The sequence below is a fragment of the Patiria miniata genome, unplaced genomic scaffold (genome assembly GCF_015706575.1).
Source record: "Patiria miniata isolate m_02_andy unplaced genomic scaffold, ASM1570657v1 HiC_scaffold_5, whole genome shotgun sequence".
In the NCBI taxonomy this organism is placed as follows: Eukaryota; Metazoa; Echinodermata; class Asteroidea; order Valvatida; family Asterinidae; genus Patiria; species Patiria miniata.
Genome location: NW_024037072.1, coordinates 36,189,941 through 36,210,217, shown reverse-complemented (window position 1 = coordinate 36,210,217; position 20,277 = coordinate 36,189,941). Strand labels below are relative to the sequence as shown.

The window sequence follows — 20,277 nt, the reverse complement described above, 5'->3', positions numbered from 1 at the left end:
AAACGCAATGGAAGGAGTAGAGGACAGTCGTGTGACTATTAATCTCGACTGCCCGTATATCTAAAGTTTTCTTTGTTTTTTCTTCACAAGTCGATTGTGTCATTTACTCAAATGGAATATGACCTCACAGTGTGGTGTAGCAAGGTCATTTTTATTGTGGGAGGGAGTTTGTAAAAAGGGCACCCGCACTTCCGTAAAAATAAAAATGGGAGGGAGAAGGGGAGGGGGAAGGGGGGGGGGGGACTAGTACCCTCTTACGACGGGGGCGCTATTCATTTCGGACAATCATGGACAAGATCAGACAATATATGGCGCTTTTAGAGCGGCACAATTGCCAAGGTTTGTGAGAAAATCCAAAAGGGCACTCATATTAGGCTACTGGTAAATGCCACTTTTTTTTGGTAAAAAATAGGGGGGGGTTAACTACTTGTTGAAAATGGGCACGTAAAGACAAAAGGGCAGTCTTTACAAAATATTAGCGGGATACCCCTTATAGTACCCCCCCCCCCCCCCCCCCGGCTACGTCACTGCGGCATTTGCATGCGCCGTGCATGAAAGCTGTCTAATCAACGCTGTTCTCTTAACCTAGAAAAATCAGGGCTGATTGTTTGACCTCTCTCCATAGTTTGTTCTGTATCGCCGCATATCGAACCTCACCGATCACTTGTACAATCCGTGCTCATTTAATTTGGCTTTTTTTTTCATTTAACGAATTTACACGATCGATTCTGATATGTGGTGGGAGCTAACACGCCTTGACTGAATGTCGGACCGCAAATAATTTAAATCATTCCATAATGTAAACCAGCTAAGCTAGGCAAACTCGTGGGCCGGTTGTTTTCGTTTGGTGTCTCATTTAACAGTGAAAAGGCCTAACTTATGTGTTACTTGAAAACCACACCCACTCCAATGAAAAAAAACCCATTATTTTTGTCTCGGTAAAACCTCGAAATATTCATCTTAAAAGTGCCTATCTAGATTTTTTTTTTATGCAGTTTGAAACACCGTCATAATGAGCGCTTTTATTTCGTCTGGAATGTGCTGTTTTGACCCTAAAACACGTTTCCCATATGACAACAGTTGGGGTAATAATAATAATAATAAAAGCTTTATTTACAGATGGTAGCCATGTCACCTGACAGATGATTTTCAATGGGCCATCTATCAATTAAAACATAATTAAAATTACATGACTTAATTAATTAGGGTGGTCGCCTTGATTCCAGTCACACGTTTCTTTTTCGGAATAGTTGCTCTAAGCACATTTTATAGGACTGGATTTCCCGCAGCGAATTGCGACCCTGATATTGACAGCTTCATTTGGATCATTAACTGGATGGCTTTGTACATTGCTAGAAATACATTGAAGCAACGAAAATCATGGCTGCCGCGTCCGAGGTAAAAAAAAGTTTTCAATATTTTCTCTCTATATATTTAAATATGGATTAAATATTTCTTTTAAACATGTTTAGTAGACAAATCAAAGACATCTTTTTTTTTTGGGGGGGGGGCGTTTTCCCCCACTTTGGCCCGTGCCGCTATTTCTGTCTCATTTTTCCAAAACGCCTATGGTGATCTATAACACTCATAATTTGCGATTTACACACAGAAGTACATGTGACCTTTAATTGGATGATGCATTGTCAGTGCAGCCGTTCCGTTCCAACAGACCGTTCAGAGTCCATAGGCCACTGAATATTCGTTTCTTTCTAAAAAGGCAATGACAGCAGTAACATGTGATAGTGATAACATTCATAATTTATATCAACGGGAAAATATCGATGGCGTCATGAAATAAAAATAATCTCCCTCTATACAAAAACATCACCACGGGTGATAAAAGATAGTGCAACCGAGACTGGTGAGCACAATATACGATGATGTGCCCATGGCAACGGCTAGTCGCTTACCTGTCGTCATGTGAGCATGATGGGTAGGGTGAGTCCAGCATCACACGCATTTATTCATTGTTGCCAGGCATAATATAATAGGGTATCCGTCTGACGCGCAATGTTAGATAAACCGATTTAATAATTTATAAGGATGTACAAATTGCTGTTTCCCAAACAAGTCGGTAGCTCTTTGTGATTTTCTTACAGCTCTATTCATGTACAGGGACAGACCTGTTCAATTTCTATATCTCCTCTTTTATGGAATCAGCTCCTTGTTTATCATTTTTTTGGCGCCCATTTTTGAGAAAGTTTAATACATAATCTTAACTGCATTTGTAAGTGGTGGTGGGGTGTTCGACTCATGTGCCGTGGTACATGGGTTCGAATCCTGACCGTGGGAACATGATTCTTGTGTTCTTGAACAAAGCACTTTACCATTATTGCTTCTTCCTTCGGATGGGACGTAAAGCAGTAAGTCCCGTATGTTGTGTAATGCACGTTAAAGAACCCAGTAACACTTATCGCTAAGAGAAGGGGTTTGCCCCGGTGTTTCTGGCAGTGGTTGCAATATGCGCCGCAGCATCTTGTAAACCATTACAAGGTGCTACCTAATGGGTCTCACATTTCTCATAAACTTTATTTACCTTTCTTTAATAATAGACATATTATCTCCAGCGCCTTAAGTACCTATAATAGTTGGTAGGTACGTGCGCTATATAAGACTCCGATATTATTATATAAGTAGGATATAATGATATTCTACTTTTGGACGGTAAAAAAAAAACCTTTTGCCCATCTGTCATTGTTTACTCATTTTGATTCTTGGTTATCTATATGTAATTAGCATCAGGCGTATTCGTAATGCATTTGCTTTTGTCCACGATCCATATTTAACTTAAAGTCCCAAGTTGATGTCATTGGCAGCCAATGAACAGACGGCAGTTATACCCGGCACTGCCTGTCACTGCGTCATCAAAGGACAGAGGTTAAGTTCATTGTAATAATTGTAATGACGTAAGCGTCAACCAATGGGAGAGTTCGGTCTGTCAGCACACCGTACAAAATAATATACGCGTATCCACTAGCCAGTAAGGTTGAAATAGTGCTCTTTGTGGATGTGTCTTTTTTTAGTTGTGGCGTACGTCCTTCGTTACGTCACCTTTTCTGGGGTCGGTATAAAAGGGGAATGTTGCGCGCGGTCAGGTTTATTTTGTAGTCGTAACCGCACTGGGGAAAATCACCATCAGAATCACCATTGACACACACACACAAATTAATGAATAAAATGGGGAAAATTGAGCTGATGCTTGTTGTGGTTGTTGCTGTTGTGTGTTCTGTACATGCGCAAGATGCTTGTAAGTACACATTTTGTTTCAGTAATGATTGTTACATTATTCTTTTCATGATTATTTAAAAATGACTGAGATTCGAGCACTGTTTTAATACATATGTTTTTCTACCATTGCTATTTAGTATGTATCAATCTTAATCGCTCTAACATATCAAGAAAAAAAAGAACACCTGAATGTTTTCTTGCGGAGTAGTATTTTTATGCCTGTGTAGCCAAAAAGTTGTGATATTTGAAGACATTAAAAAAAAAAGTTGTCCCATTTTCATTCCACAGTACGTAAAGAGGGAATATGCCCTGAATTTGCACTGAATAGTACCCACAATTTCAACGTGAGTTTCGACTGTCTGTCCGATTCGGAGTGCAGCTACGATCATAAATGCTGTCAGCGTCCCGATGGGGCTTACAGATGTACAGAACCCCTGCCAAACGTGACTAGCACCATGCGGACAACCACGGCAAATAGTAAGTATTCCATCTCAAATTCAGAAAAATAAAAGCAGGCTCCCAAGTTATGGAGCACACTTTGCAGTATTCCGTGGAATTGGAAAAGGATCGTGCTGAGGGAAACTTAGTTGACAACTCATCCATACACCATAATTCAAATGTTAAATAATTATATGTACATGTTGGGAAAAATTAAGGATTTCAATTGATTGATTGATTGATTGATTGAGAACAAGCCAAAGGCAATTCGTAAACTTTTGGCCGACGGCTGTTTTGTGGTTTGTTCGACAGATATTTTCTGCGCTTAGCAAATGAATGTGTTCACAGTGGTGGAAATGGGGAAAAGTTTAATTCGGGCCAGCATGGGCTCATTCTTGCTAGCAAATGTGTAAGTTTGTAATTTTCTCCCTCCAAATTGTTTTCTTTTTACCTCTAGAAGTCGTTAAGCCCGGTCAATGTCCCAGACCTATACACCTTTTTGGAAGACGCTGCCCTGGCGGACAAACCTGTTCCCATGATGGGGATTGTTACGGGAACAGGAAGTGCTGCCGTAGGTCCAGCGACGACGAATGCCCTTCGGTCTGCAGATACCCGGACTCCAACACCACCATGAGCACCATGCGACCGGTGTCTCCGTCATTCAAGCCGTCAAGCAAACCTCACCGTGAGTCTATACTGACCTAAATTGACTGATATTTGTTGTAACATTTACTACGCTATCGGTTATTTAATCGGTTCGGACCAGTAATGTAACAACTATTGACTGATAGTGTAGTTCATTTTACTACATTATCGGTACTTTTTTTTGTTACACTATCGACTAGTGATACATCGGTCAATTTGTTTGACATTATCGGTTGGTGATACATTATCGGTTGGTGACACGTTATTCGTTAGTGACTACGTTAACCGTTGATTATTGTATGATAGGTCCCAATCGATCATGTAAAAAAAAAAAAAACAATTGAAAAAAGTTGGCGTGGTTTTTTTCCGTCGAGTATCTTCCATGCTTTATGTACACAATCCACATGATAACAACCTCCTGCTATTTCCAGCGACTCCAGACCTAGGCCAAAACGTAAACACAAAGGTTGAGGATACGTGCCGAGTATAGCTTGTAACTTTAACATTTTTTTTATTATAGGCGATCAACCAGGCACTTGTCCCAGCAACTATGAGAAGTACTTTGAAGACTATGACTGGTACGATATCACCTGCAAAAACCACTGTAATAGCACCGATGACTGCGCAGAGGGTGAACTGTGCTGTGTTGACGAATACAAATGGGAAGACGATGATTATCGCGAACGTCCGCAAGCGGACGGTTACAGGTGCCCCGTCTGCATGAAAGCTAACTTTGGTGAGTTGTATAAATCATTTTTTGTACATGCCTGATGACGGCAAGAATCGTTTAAAGCAACTTTAGAAATAAACTTGAAAGACATTACTTCCATTACAACTAAAATATGCCAGTGTGACCATTGGTTGAGCTATTTTATTGCACTACCTAGGTAAAACCGAAACAATCAGGTGAACACAAGTGCTGAACTTTCCTGGAGTATATTCTCTTTTTGCAACAATCTGAAGATGATCCGATGAGAACAATGTTCCTTCGAGCTAGGGGGATAACAATCCACTAAATGCTGCTTATTGATGCTTGTTACAGATTGTGACGATGGAGATGGGATACACAAACATGGCCAGATATACACCGCATATTATGATTACTGTAATCTCTGGTGAGTGTTGTAGTATTGATTGCGTATAAAACTATTCAATAATAAGACATGAAACAATATCATTGAGATTGTCGAAGAATTTCGAGAAGTGTTTCTCCTTTCTGTATGTATTCAAGACGTTGTGTTTGATAAACTAACCTAAAGGGATTCAGGCACGGTTCTAGAGCCTATATTTGAAGCGGGGGGGGGGGGGCTACAAGGGGTGGATCGAGAAATGTTTGCATGCAGGGGCGTGCTGAAATGTAGATTTTTTTCTCAGGACACTTAGGCCTCTGAAAATCAATGGGGGGGGGGGGTGCTGTACCATATTTTCAATGAAAAGCGCTGATAAAATCCTACAGTCATGCACACTATAATTATCTAATAGTGTACAAATGCCCCCTTATCACGACGGCACCTTCTAACATTTGCTACTGCCATTTTTGTATGGATTTTTTTCTTGGGGGGGGGGGTAAACTTTTTTTGGGGGGGGGGGCCCAGCCCCCTCCGGTGGAACCGCACCTGAACGGATTCATTTTCAATACCCTTTGCACGTGCTCTCATAGCTGTTAGATTTTCTTTCTGAATTAGGAGGGGAAAAGAGAAAAGACGAAAATGATACCTTGTTTTAATGCACGGCGCTCATTCCCAGTTTCGAATATCCCTACTTTTCTTCTAAAACCCTAAATAGACAGCTTTGTGCGATTGGTTTCAATTTACTTTTTGATATTATGATTAATATGCTAAAAAATGTGATATGTTCAACTTTTTTTATTTGTATCACTCCTCCCTAACAGTCAGTGTTACTACGGACAAACCAACTGCTATAACGTCTGTGGTCATGATAATGACGACGACTACTGGTATGGTAAGTAGTAAGGACTTCCAACTCTTTGAAAACAAAAATAGAGATAACTTTCGAACACTTGAGCCTTTTGAAATAAGGCGCATACACATAGGTGGAGCTGTTTGGATATGGTAACTAATGCAAAAGTTTTGACCCAAACCATTATAGCCTTTTATTGTGTCAATACCTTAATATTAAAAGGCTATATTTGGTCTTTTAGCACCACCTAAATGGCTTTAAGATGACGATTCATTGAAGTTATTGTTATTCGCTAAAATCCCTGCTGGTTTCCATTTCAGATGACCTCTACATGACACGAGCCTGGTTTACTGCATGCGTGGCCGCTGGTACTGCTCTGCTAATCAGTGTGATCTTCACTCTATCCGTGGTAAGTTGAGGGCGCTCTTTTCATATTTGAAAGATTTTAAATATTATTACTATTTGCGCTATTTTTAAAATCTTTCAAATATGAAAATAGCGCAAATAGTAATACTATTTGATCGAATCATTCCAGCACATCGCATCGCACCTCTTAAGAAAATGTGCTGGAATGATTCGATCAAATATTATTACTATTTGCGCTCTTTTCATATTTGAAAGATTTTAAAAATAGCGCAAATAGTAATAATTTTTGATCGAATCATTCCAGCACATTTTCTTAAGAGGTGCGATGCGATGTCGAGCCCTGATTCACGTGGACTTGTGAACACCTCCAAAATGTCTTCAAGATGTTCTTTGATTGATGTCTCAAATTATCTCAGTAAACGGAAGATGAAGAACAAACATGCTGACTACCAACATCAAACTTTAAAATCAGTTTTCCTCACTGACAATATATATCAATGATTGAGATGAGGCTATATTTAAGAGGGCAAGTAGCAACCAACCCTGGACAGACAATTCGTGTGGATTTGTACTTCGAATTTGAACTCACAAATTAACAAATGACAAGCCACCTGCTAGGTTTTAAATGGTATCTATGATTCTCCCTTTTAATTCAGTGCTGCTGCCTGAAGTGTTGTTGCAAAGACAAACAGCAGACCATTATGATTCATCAACAACCTCCCATGGTAAGTCTCCATCATCCTTGGTTCACCAAAATAACTGTCATTTGTTATGGTGTCTGATTTGCGTAAACCTGAAAGAAAACTGCTAAGAGAAACAATTATGAAACACCACCGTTGTCGTGAGTAATGTGGACTCCAAGGAATTCAGACTCATTGGATGTATTGCGCATGCCCATCAGTGAAGATAATATTAGGACTTTGATGGTTAGAGTATGACGAGGTGAAAGACGCCAAATTTCATAGGATTCCAAATTTCATATGACACCATGACTTTCACTGCCAAACTATTTGAGCAGAGAAATTTGAGTCAGCGTCGTGATGACGTTTTGGCCAAAAAAAATTTGGAAAGGCTGATGACAAATTCAAATTCGGGCTGGAAAACAACATGTTTGCTTCAAGCTTTCTGTTTTACATAAGTTATTTTTTTCCCCGTTATGGTCGGTTCGTTACTGAACGTCATGATTTCTGGCCTCCATGAAACGGAAGAAAGAACTCATTGGAGAAAGCGATTCACTATATATACTAATACTACTTTTGTTTTATTCTTAAAGGCACAACAACCCGGCAATGCTTACTACATGTCTCCACCGAAAGAAGAGAAACTTTCACTGACTGAAAACGGTTACACCACGGCTTAAAAATTGGGTGATGGCAAAAGCTGATGAAAATAGTTGTAACGCAAATAATAGTTCATGGTCTCGAAACAGCTAGAATGGTTTACTGCACGCTTTACTATACAGATAAATATTTTTTCAATGTTCTCAATGATGATATTTTACGCAACTCCGTTTGGGATATAATTCGTATCGATTTGACAAGTTGAATGAAGGGGAAAATGCAAAAGATATACAAGTGGTAACTCCAGGTTTTACCCTGAGGTAACACATAACCTTAACCTCATAACCTTGTGGTGAACCTCAAGTTACCGCCTGTTTAATTTTGCATTCTCCCCTGAGTTATTTTGTACAGAGTTTTGCTCTTGCGTGGTACACAGTAAACTTGTTTGGTCCTTTGGTACACTTAATACTCGAGTAGTGTTAAGTATGTTGGTGGTGCTTATGGAATTTTCTATTTTGAATGAATGAGGTTATTATTTTGTACATCAGCTACCTAGTCCTATATAATTGTAAATATCACTTTCAGTTAGCTTTCAGGACAAAAGATGTGTACTATATTTGATATCCCAATATTTAAGAATTGACAAAATTCGTAAAAGATTCTCGAGAAACAGTTGTTTGTATCTCAAAGAAACAAAACTTTGTGTCAATATGTCAGTAAGTATGTTGGAGGAACATTCCAAAATATTGTCAATATTTATTACAAGTCTAATGTCGTCTGTATTTGCAACGACTGGATTTTCTAACTTATTAAATTTGCCGAGTTACATTGTACGAATAACATTCAGAACGAGAAGAACAAAGATTCTGGCTGCATCACTGGTGGCTACTATTTTGTTGTTACTTGTATTCAAATTTTTATGGGGGTAGTGGATTGGGGAGGGGGGGTGGATGGGGGGTACTTCAGCCTTAATCGGGGGCATCAAAAATACTAATACATTCTTCTCTGCCTGAAGTCTCTCATCACATTTAACGAGGTTTCGTCTCACCCGCTACGCGGTGGTGGGGGGGGGGGGGGATGGGAATTCGCCGCATGCCGCCCGCTTCGCAACCATTTATGGCCCATTATAAACATCTGTTAACTTTACCTTATGACATCTGAATGTGCGGTTACACCAAGGGGGTGGGATGGGGGCAAAAGGCAGCCATGGCCCTCCCAAACGAACCCAATTTTTATTATTTTTTTGAAATGACGTCGCAGTAAATGCAGGCACAGCGTACAGTTTGTGGGGCCCTTCAGCGGGTCCCCAATCCCACGCCGTAATTTTCTAAACCCACTTTTCTGGGGACCAAAGTCCCCAACCCCCCCCCCCCCAAAAAAATTAATAAATAAATAACTAGAGCTAATGTGCTTCCCGAAGCACGGATATCAGCCTAAATTGCCGTTTTATCGGTTTGTTTGAATCCTGACTCGCACTGACCACAAGCTGCGCTAGATGTGGCTGAGATCGGCAAAAGAATGTAAGAGAAAAAACTTTGAATATTTGACAATAAGACCGCCGATATATTACAAAAAATAGCCGTAAAGACAACACATGAAACAGTAGTTAATGCCCGTAGATTAATCCATAAAAACACTCAAAAATTCACCACAGCAATAGTGTTATTTATTGGCCTCCGTACTCTTTAATCCACGGTGGAGTATCTGGCTGAACACATTACACAGGTGGCACTGCTGCCATAACAGACCAAAAGTATGCAGTGTCAAGGCTACATAGCGGTTGTGTGCAAGGTCTGTGGAGAGTGTGGCACTGTATGTCACACAACATCCACAGTATCGTGGTGGTTTGAAACCTTCCCAGAATGTCTATGTGTTTATATTGTTTTTTACATGCGTTTGAAAAATGAAAAACTTGAAGTAACTCAACAACCAAATAAGTCAGGAATATGAAATTTAGGAATTAGAGATAAAAAAATACACTGAACAGGGCTGCAAAGATTTAAAATGTAAAACAGTTTCTGAATTGCATTCTTACAATCCGCCTGTGGGTTACACTATAAAGAATATAGCTGACCGGAAAACAAAACAACTCGAAAAATAAGCAAATGTATACGGAAGCCTAGTAGGGCCACGAACAATTGCGAGTTCCTATGTCGCCGCGGGGACATTAACTTTTTCAACGTATTCTTAATTTATCATTTTCCGCGCGTTGGTAGAGGGAACATTTGCCCTCCCCCATCAAATTAACAGCAATACGCCAGGAGGGCGGAGGAAAGCGCCCCGGCCTTGACCCCCTCACGACCCCCATGCTCCCTCACGTGTACGGACCTGCTATATAAACTTTTCAAAATGATACTTGTACTATTGTGATATTACATTATAACCTATTTTTACCTAGATTTCGTTAAAAAATAAAACGACACAGCTGCGGCTAAATGAGTGATTGTTGTGGCCTGTGGTACATCGGTTATCTGACACGCTTTCTTCCTGACGGTTTCAAACGGAGGTTCACAGGTTTATTATTAATATTAAATTGAACATTTAATACGCAATAATACGCAAATTCCATCTGATGAATATTTTTTTATTTACATTCTCCAGTTTTTCTTCTTCCCCCTTCCCCTCCTTCTTCATTTTCTTTTTTGCCGTTTAAAAAAGCTACAGCTAGTAAACATTACATTAAAGATTGTAAAGTGTTACACGTTTGCATTGTGCCGAACCTTTTAAGAGTTATGTACAACTTTATACACAACAGGTGACGGGTAAAGTTTTTGACAAATATTTGGAAACATTTTACTTGGAAAATTGTAAATAAATTTACTATCTTTTGTAAAAACAGTTAGGTAAAATTGTTCTAAATATTTTGTAAAAATTATACTTTGTTTTTATGACGAGCGATTAAAATGTATATTTCAATTATGTAAATGTGTTGTTTCGTTAATTAAATGATGATGTCTGTTTCAAAGATCTCCTTTCGGTTTAAAAAAAAACGGCTGTCATCAAGACTCCCTGTTGAGTAAGTGCTGGTCCCATCCTACTTTCTCCTGAGAAAACAAAAAGAGAAATATTCCACTTGATACTGAGAGTCTAATACAGTGTCATGTTACAACAAACAAAATGCAGGACTCTCGGATGCTTGGAATACTAGGCCATAATATGTTTGTATTTATAGCAACACGCGTATTCGTAATGATTTTGCTTTTGTCCACGATTAATGTTTAACTAAAAGTCCCAAGTTGATGTCATTGCCAGCCAATGAATAGACGACAATGATACCCGGCACTGCCTGTCACCACGTCAATAAAGGACAGAGGTTAAGTTCATTGTAATAATTGTAATGACGTAAGCGTTCCCCAATGGGAGAGCTCGGTCTTGTCAGTAAAGCGGTGACCGTGCACTAGCCAGGTGTTTGTATAAATTAAACACGCGTAACCACGTTCAAAGGTTGAAATAGTGCTCATTTGTCTTTTGTGGCGTATGTCGTCCTTAAGTATACGTATTCACCTTTTCTGGGGCCGGTATAAAAGGGAAAAATACAGCGCGGTCAGGTATATATTGTAGTCGCAACCATTCTGGGAAATATCACCGTCAGAATCACCATTAACGCAACAAAACCTTAAAATGGCGAAAATTGAGCTGATGCTTGTTGTGGTAGTTGTTGCTGTGTGTGCTGTACATGCGCAAGATGATTGTAAGTATACATTTTGTTTCAGTACTGATTGTAATATTAATTTTGTCATGATTGTTTAACAATAACCGAGATTCAAGCACTGTTCTTTTTTACATTAAATAATAAGTTTTGCTGCTATTTTCACGTCTCTGTTGATCCTAAACAAGATGAAGTAGGCTATGTTGATTATATCCGCGGTCATCACCAGGAATACCACAAGACTTCATTTCCTTTCTCTTATTATTTCCAAATGAGTGGAAAAAACCCTGAAGGGCTAATGTTAGATTGAAAGAGTTATTAGAAACAGATTTGAGCAGAAACTCAATCTATTCGACTAAATGGAATTCACTTTCATGATCTGATACATAATAATTGTCGGATTAAGTGAATTTTCTCAATTTGGAAATCGAAATAGCAGTTTAAACAAAAACTTTCTAAAAAGCTGGTCAGGTTCAGTAATTAGTGAGTGTCCAATCTATCCCAATTCCCAATATTATAAGAGAGCGGTTGATTGCGAGCAAGGAACTATAATAATGATGTATGGGTGTATACATTGCTTGGTTGGTTTGTCATGCAATCCGGCATGCAGTGAGAACCTTTTGTAAGTTGTCCCGCCTTGATGTAAAGACTCGAACCGATAGTTCATGTCATGTAGGCCTACTTTCGCCATTAAGTGTAACAATCTTAACCACGCTTTATTGTATTTTTCAGCACAAGATAGAACACCTGAATATCTTTTTAACCATAAAGTTGTAAAATTTGAAGAAAAAAGAAGGTCTTTTTTTTTCATCTGAACCACAGTTCGTAAAGAGGGGCTATGCCCTGAAGTTGTACTGAATAGTACCCACAGTTTCAACGTGAGTTTCGACTGTCTGTCCGACTCGGAGTGCAGCTACGATCATAAATGCTGTCAGCGTCCCGACGGGGCGTACAGGTGTACAGAACCCCTGCCAAACGTGACTAGCACCATGCGGACAACCACGGCAAATAGTAAGCCACTGATCACAACTCAAGGAAGTTGAAAGCAGGCTCCCAATTTATAGAGCAGACTATAAATGCAGTAAAAACATCGCGTTGAGAGAAAACTCAGTTGCGAACCAGCCACTATAGAAAGGTATTATACATTTCGGGACATTTTGACCGGCGGCTATATAATGGTTTGCTTAACCGATAGTTTATGCGATTTAAAATGGTTGTGTTTAATAATAAAAACAGCCCCGGGTGTGTTCACAGTGGTTGAAAGCGAGGAAAAGTGCCTTTTCGCCAGCAAATGTGTACGTTTGTAATTTTTTCCCTCGAAATTGATATTTTTCTTACCTCCAGAAGTCGTTAAGCCCGGCCACTGTCCCGGACCTAGGTTCACTTTTGAAAGTCGCTGCCCTAGAGGACAAACCTGTTCCCATGACGGCGATTGTTACGGAGACATGAAGTGCTGCAGTAGGTCCAGCTACGACCAATGCCCTTCGGTCTGCAGATACCCGGACTCCAACAGTACTTCCACCAAGACCACCATGCGACCGGTGTCTCCGTCATTCAAGCCGTCAAGCAAACCTCACTGTGAGTCTATACATGTACCACTCTTGGATGTTACTGCAATTACGACTGGAAAGAGTCAACCCAAAGTTTGATTGAAGTATTGTTGATGTACCCTAACGTGGCGCGCCCCCAACGTGGCGCACGTTTATTTACCTGTAACAAAGTTAGAAGAAAAAATTATTTTGGCGTTATTTTCCGATTTTATTTTCAAGTGCAAAGTGAACCCTTTGAAAATACCCCGAAAAATAAGAAAATAATTTTCTGACAAACATCTGGCTGGGTATGTAAGTAGAGATAATAATTATTTATCAGAATTTATCAAGTTCACAGAAATTCTTAAATGTTAATTTGGAATTTTCCAAGATTTATTCAAGTGCTCCACGTTAGGGAACACTCCGCCAATTTGTGCCCAATTTCCGGACGCCACCGTTTTGAGTTTCGGATTAAATTTTATGAAACCGAAATTGTTCACAGAGTTAAATAGCAAGCATTAATAAGGTAAAAGTACTAGTATTTTACTGCATGAATTTGAGGTTTGTCAACAAAGAGGTTTGGCAACGCTACACGAGGAAAGTCGGGTAAGCTTCGAAGTGCGCCACGTTAGGGAACACGACTATATAGTCAGAAACAATCAAAGGATTATTTTAATAATCCAAATGTGGAAGTAATTGAAAGAATGCATGTTATTAAAATGAAATCTTCGTCACACACATCGGCGCACACCTTAATTAAGACGCGCCATAAACTGGATTTGCTCACACACAAAAAATACTACAAGAAAAATTAATGTACAAAGTTTGCTTGTTTTGGGGTCAACTATCTTCCATGCTTTACATGTACACAAGCAACACGATTAACAATCTCCTGCTATTTCCATCGACTCCGGACCTATGCCAAAACGTAAACACAATGTTGATGTTAAGCCGAGCTTAAAAGGGAATAAACAACATTTGATTTTTCTGCAATTTTCAGAAATAAAAAAAGATTTTGAGGATTAGTATGTTATAGCAAATATTGTTAAACTGACTTGTTTCACTTTTTGGGCTTGTAGATGCTAGAAAAACCAAGAAAACCAATCATGTTCTTGTAGTCTGGTTCCCTGACCCCACTTAAGATGAAACGGAGCAATTTATAGACTTTGGGAAATTGTAAGGTATAGAGAATCAGTCTAGCAGGCTTGTACCCCTTCACAGGTGTGTAATCAATTGCAAGAACATGCGGAATAACTAAATATAAAAAAACTAGGAACAGTTTTTGAAAAAGGCCAGTATCCAGGGTTGAAAAATACATTTTTTTTGGAAATGTCAGCCCACCAGGAGCTACGAATTTACAAGATGCTTAAGACTGTCATACCCTAACAACCCAGTAAGGTATTTTGTGATAATTTGATCATTTCGTTGTTTGATGTTTGCAAATGTTGTATCTTCCCTTTAATTTGTAAACTTTGACAATACTTCTTTTTTTTTTTTATTATAGATCGTCCAGGCACCTGTCCCAGCGACTATGAGAAGTACCCTGGATCCTTTGAATGGTGGGACACCTTCCCCGGCAATTACCGCTGTGATAGCGATGATGACTGCGCGGAGGGTGAACTGTGCTGCATGAATGAGAAGTACATCATGGAAGGCAATGATTATCGCAAACGTCGGCAAGCAGATGACGACAGGTACCCCGGGCCCGTTTGCATGAAAGCCAATTTCGGTGAGTTGTATAAATCATTTTTTGTACATGCCTGATTGAAGTGGATGACGTCAAGAATCGTTAAAAGCAACTTAAGAAACAAACTTGAAAGACCATTTGTTGTGCTATTATATACTACACGCGTGAAACCAAAAGAAATCAAAGTTTAAATCACGTGAACACAAGTGCTGACCTTTCCTGGAGTATATTCTCTCTTGCAACAATCTGAAGATGATCCGATGAGAACTAATGTTCCTTGCTGCTTATTGATGCTTGTTCCAGATTGTGACGACGGATATGGGATACACAGACATGGCCAGATATACACCGCATATTATGATGACTGTAATCTCTGGTGAGTGTTGTAGTATTGATTGCGTACAAAATTATTATGTATTCAAGACGTTGTGTTTGAGCTAAAGGAATTCAGGCGCGGTTCTAGAGCCTATATTTTAGGGGGGCTGGGGATGGGGGCTAGCAGGGGTGGATCTAGAAATGTTTGCAGGGGGCGTGCTGAAATGTACACCGGGTTTTATTTCTCAGGACACTTAGGCCTCCGAAAATCAATTGGTGTGGTGGTGGGGGGGGGGGGGCTCTTACCATTTGGGGAGCGCTGATAAAATCCTACAATCCTGCACACTAAACCTAATAGTGTACAATATGCCCCCTTATATCATGACGGCACCTTCTAACATTTGCTGCTGCCATTTCTTGTATGCACTTTTTTTGGGGGGTGGGGTGGGGGTGGGGGGGGGGGGTGGGGTGGTGACTAAACAAATATGAAGGGATTCCTTCCAATACTCTTTGCAGGGGTCTTAGCTTTTCTTTCTGAATTAGGAGGGGGGGGGAGAGAATAGACGAAGATGATACCTTGTTTTAATGCACGGCGCTCATTCCAAGTTTCGAATATCCCACTTTTCTTTCTAAAACCCTGCTAAATAGACTGCCACTGCACTTGATTTGAATTTACTCTTTGATAAATATGATCAATATGCTAAAAACATATAATATGTTCAACTTTTTTATTTGTGTCACTCCTCTCCAACAGTCAGTGTTACTACAGACAAACCAGCTGCTATAATGTCTGTGGTCATAATGACGACGACTACTGGTATGGTAAGTAGTAAGGACTTCCAAACACTTCATATAAAACATATATCTTTATCGATAACTTTTTTTTTTCAGTCATCACTAATAAAAATACAAATCTCTAGCCATTTCACAATTTTAATTGGCGACGTGGGAGCTTCGTGGTCGTTATTAATATATAAACAAGCACGAGCCTTTTTAAATAAGGTGCGGACATATTAATTGACCTTTATAATGCTGCCAACATTTCAGTCATGTTCCCTGTATCCATAACAGTACCGGATGATAATGTTCTTGGGCATGTAAAAAGGAACCAGGCTATTTTTCCTTCCAGCGTTGATTTGAATGGGAAAAAATCAAGATGGCTGCAACATGATAATGATCTATAGGAGGCACTGTTTAGATATGGTTTGGTAAATACAAAAGATTTGACCCAATGCATTATAGCCTTTTATTGTTCAATATCTTAATATTAAAAGGCTATATAGTTGGTCTTTTAGCGCCACCTAAATGGCTTTAAGACGACGATTCATTGAAGTTATTGTTGTTCGCTAAAATCCCTGCTGGTTTCCATTTCAGATGGCCTCTACATGACACGAGCCTGGGTTGCTGCAGGCGTGGCTGCTGGTACTGCTCTGCTAATCAGTGTGATCTTCACTCTATCCGTGGTAAGTTGATGACTGTAGGGTTCAAATTCTACTTCCCCACATTTTGCCACAGGCCGCCGATTTCCAATAACGCGATCTCAATCGGACCTATAGTTTCTAGAATTATCGATGCTAGAAACCTGTCTATATGAGTAACAGTTGGTTTATTGTTCATACTGCAGGTGTCATTACATACCTCAGAACAGGCATCACAGATGTACATGTAGATTCAACTTAGAAAATGAACAACTCAATGAAAATGAGAGAGAACAATAGAGAACGGGCTAAGAAAATTGTTGTCTAGCTGGCCGTGGCGAACGAACTGAAAAACAAGTAGTTGCCACGCGTAACATTTAAAACTGATTAAGAACGCGTAAGTGCGCGCAGTACGCAAACCAGAAGCGCGCAGAAGACTGGCCTCAACATTGACGCTCTTTTCATATTTGAATGCATTTAAAATTTGCGCAAATAGTAATAATATTTGATCGAATCATTCCAGCACATTTTCTTAAGAGGTGCGATGCGATCTCGAGCCCTCATTCACGTGGACTTGTGAACACCTCCAAAATGTCTTTAAGATGTTCTTTGATTAATGTCTAAAATTATCTCAGTAAACGGTGGATGAAGAACAAACATGCTGACTACCAACATCAAACTTTAAAATCAGTTTTCCTCACTGACAATATATATATCAATGATTGAGATGAGGCTATTTAAGAAGACAAGTAGCAACCAAGACGGGACAGACGTGTGGATTTGTACTTCGAATTTGAACTCAAAAATTAGCAAATGACAAGCCACCTGCTAGGTTTTAAATGGTATCTATGATTCTCCCTTTTAATTCAGTGCTGCTGCCTGAAGTGTTGTTGCAAAGACAAACAGCAGACCATTATGATTCATCAACAACCTCCCATGGTAAGTCTCCATCATCCTTGGTTCACCAAAATAACTGTCATTTATTATGGTGTCTGATCTGCATAAACCTGAAAGAAAACTGCAAAGAGAAACAATTATGAAACACCACCGTTGTTGTGAGTAATGTGGACTCCAAGGAATTCTGACTCATTGGATGTATTGCGCATGCCCATCAGTGAAGATAATATTAGGACTTTGATGGTTAGAGTATGACGAGGCGAAAGACACCAAATTTCATAGGATTCCAAATTTCATATGACACCATGACTTTCACTGCCAAACTATTTGAGCAGAGAAATTTGAGTCAGCGTCGTGATGACGTTTGGGCTAAAAAAATTGAAAGGCTGATGACAAATTCAAATTCGGGCTGGAAAATAATATTTTTGCTTTAAGCCTTCTGTTTTACATAAGTTATGTTTATTTTCCCGTTATGGTCGGTTCGTAATTGAACGTCATGATTTCTGGCCTCCATGTAACGGAAGAAAGAACTCATTGGAGAAAGCGATTGACTATATATACTAATACTATTTTTGTTTTATTCTTAAAGGCACGACAACCCGGCAATGCTTACTACATGTCTCCTCCGAAAGAAGAGAAACTGTCACTGACTGAAAACGGGTACACCACGGCTTAAAAATGGGTGATGGTAAAGCTGACGAAAATAGTTGTAACGCAAATAATAGTTCATGGTCTCGAAAAAGCTAGAATGTTTTAATGCACGCGTACTTTACAGACAAATATTTTTAATGTTCTCAATGATGGAATTCTACGCAGCTATACGCTTGGGATATAATTCGATATCGATTTGACAAGTTGAATAAAGGGAAAAGTGCAAAGTTAAAGTGGTAATTCCAGGTTTGTACCATGAGGTAACCCACAAAATCCTGTTAACCTCATATAACCTTGCGGTAAACCTCAAGTTACCGCCTGTGTAATTTTGCATTCTCCCCAGAGTTATTTTGTATAGGTTTTGCTATTGCGTGGTATACTGAACTTGTTCGGTCCTTTGATACACTTAGTACTCAAGTAGTGTTAAGTATGTTGGTGGTGCTTATAGAATTTTCTTTTTTAATGAATGAGGTTATTGTTTTGAACATTAGCTACCTAGTCCTATATAATTGTAAATATCGCTTTAGCTTTCAGAACAAAAGATGTACTATATTTGATATCTCAATATATAAGAATTGATAAAATTCGTAAAAGATTCGCGAGAAACAGTTGTTTGTATCTAAAAGAAACAAAACTTTATGTCAATATGTCAGTAATTATGTTAGAGGAACATTCCAAAATATTGTAAATATTTATTACAAGTTTTATGTCGTCTGTATTTGCAACGACTGGATTTCTCTAACTTATTAAATTTGCCGAGTTACATTGTATGAATAACATTCAGTACGAGAAGAACAAAGATTCTGGCTGCATCACTGGTGGTTACTATTTTTGTTGTTAAACTTGTATTCAAATATTTTTGGGGGGTGTAGTGGATGGGGGGGGGGTGGATGAGGGGGGGGGTACTTCAGCCTCAATCGGGGGCATCAACAATACTAATACATTCTCTGCTTGAAGTCTCTCTCAGTCTCTCATCACATTTTCGTCTCACCCGCGGTGGTGGGGGGGGGGGGGAATTCGCCACATGTCGCCCGCTTCGCAACCATTTCTTGCCCATTATAAGCATCTGTTTACTTTACCTTATGACATCTGAATGTGCGGTTACACCAAGGGGGTGGGATGGGGGGCCAAAGGAACGAGCCCAATTTTTATTATTTTTTAAGTGACGTCAAGGTAAAGGCAGGCACTGCGTACACCACCATCTTTTCCTCAAAATTTTTAAAGTTGTCAGAAATTGCCCTAGGTCGCACCATAGAGCGTCTAGAATCCAAACAGTTTGTGGGGCCCTTCAGCGGGTCCCCAATCCCACGACGTAATTTTCTGGACCCACTTTTCTGGGGACCAAATCCCCCCCCCCCCCCAAAAAAAAAAAAAAAAAAATAAAAAATAAAATAAAAGAATTGCATTGTTATGATCCGCCCTTGGGTTACACTATAAAGAAGCTGACCGGAAAACAAAACAACTCGAAAAATAAGCAAATGTATACGGAAGCCTAGTAGGGCCACGTACAATTGCGAGTTCCTATGTCGCCGCGGGGACATTAACTTTTTCAACATATTCTCAATTTATCATTTTCCGCGCGTTGGCAGAGGGATCATTTGCCCTCCCCTATCAAATTAACAGCAATACGCCAGGAGGGCGGAGGAAAGCGCCCCGGCTTTGACCCCCTCGCGACCCCCATGCCCCCTCACGTGTACGGACCTGCTATATAAACTTTTCAAAATGATACTTGTACTATTGTGATATTACATTGTAATCTATGCATACCTAGATTTCGTTCAGAAATAAAACGACACAGCTGCGGCTAAATGAGTGATTGATGTGGCCTGTGGTACATCGGTTATCTGACACGCTTTCTTCCTGACGGCTTCAAACGGAGGTTCAAAGGTATATTATTAATATTAAATTGAACATTTAATACGCAATAATACGCAAATTCCATCTGATGAATATTTTTTTATTTACATTCTCCAGTTTTTCTTCTTCCCCCTTCCCCTTCCTTCTTCATTATCTATTTTGCCGTTTAAAAAAGCTACAGCTAGTACACATTACATTAAAGATTGTAAAATGTTACATGTTTGCAATGTGCCGAACCTTTTAAGAGTTAGGTACAACTTTATACACAACAGGTGACGGGTAAAGTTTTTGACAAATATTTGGAAACATTTTACTTTGAAAATGGTAAATAATTTTACTATCTTTTGTAAAAACAGTTAGGTAAAATTGTTCTAAATATTTTGTAAAAATTATACTT

The 20,277-nt window shown here is 39.4% G+C and overlaps 2 protein-coding genes across 3 annotated transcripts; both read left to right on the top strand.

Annotated features, from left to right (window-relative positions):
• The first annotated feature begins 3,115 nt into the window (after positions 1-3,115).
• Positions 3,116-8,741, top strand: LOC119741837. 2 transcript variants are annotated; one of them, XM_038217748.1, is made up of 9 exons: positions 3,116-3,247; positions 3,517-3,705; positions 4,127-4,351; positions 4,832-5,047; positions 5,354-5,426; positions 6,203-6,273; positions 6,552-6,640; positions 7,254-7,322; positions 7,871-8,741. In XM_038217748.1, the coding sequence occupies exons 1-9, from the start codon at positions 3,169-3,171 to the stop codon at positions 7,955-7,957; spliced, it is 1,098 nt and encodes a 365-aa protein (XP_038073676.1). In that variant the 5' UTR covers positions 3,116-3,168; the 3' UTR covers positions 7,958-8,741. The 2 variants fall into 2 exon arrangements, with proteins under 2 accessions (XP_038073676.1, XP_038073675.1); XM_038217747.1 differs by having other exon boundaries at positions 4,124-4,351.
• Positions 8,742-11,359: 2,618 nt separating this feature from the next.
• LOC119741836 lies at positions 11,360-18,811 on the top strand. Its single transcript, XM_038217746.1, has 9 exons — positions 11,360-11,568; positions 12,349-12,537; positions 12,871-13,104; positions 14,560-14,784; positions 15,046-15,118; positions 15,812-15,879; positions 16,432-16,520; positions 17,346-17,414; positions 17,962-18,811. The coding sequence occupies exons 1-9, from the start codon at positions 11,499-11,501 to the stop codon at positions 18,046-18,048; spliced, it is 1,104 nt and encodes a 367-aa protein (XP_038073674.1). The 5' UTR covers positions 11,360-11,498; the 3' UTR covers positions 18,049-18,811.
• Positions 18,812-20,277: the final 1,466 nt, after the last annotated feature.

Bases quoted from the DNA above. Each gene is read 5' to 3' on its own strand.
- LOC119741837 (XM_038217747.1), top strand. From the start codon at position 3,169: ATGAATAAAATGGGGAAAATTGAGCTGATGCTTGTTGTGGTTGTTGCT. The intron at 3,706-4,123 runs GTAAGTATTCCA...TTTTACCTCTAG, and splicing joins GCGGACAACCACGGCAAATA to AAGTCGTTAAGCCCGGTCAA. The intron at 4,352-4,831 runs GTGAGTCTATAC...TTTTTATTATAG, and splicing joins GCCGTCAAGCAAACCTCACC to GCGATCAACCAGGCACTTGT.
- LOC119741836 (XM_038217746.1), top strand. From the start codon at position 11,499: ATGGCGAAAATTGAGCTGATGCTTGTTGTGGTAGTTGTTGCTGTGTGT. The intron at 14,785-15,045 runs GTGAGTTGTATA...TGCTTGTTCCAG, and splicing joins TTGCATGAAAGCCAATTTCG to ATTGTGACGACGGATATGGG. The intron at 15,119-15,811 runs GTGAGTGTTGTA...CCTCTCCAACAG, and splicing joins TATGATGACTGTAATCTCTG to TCAGTGTTACTACAGACAAA.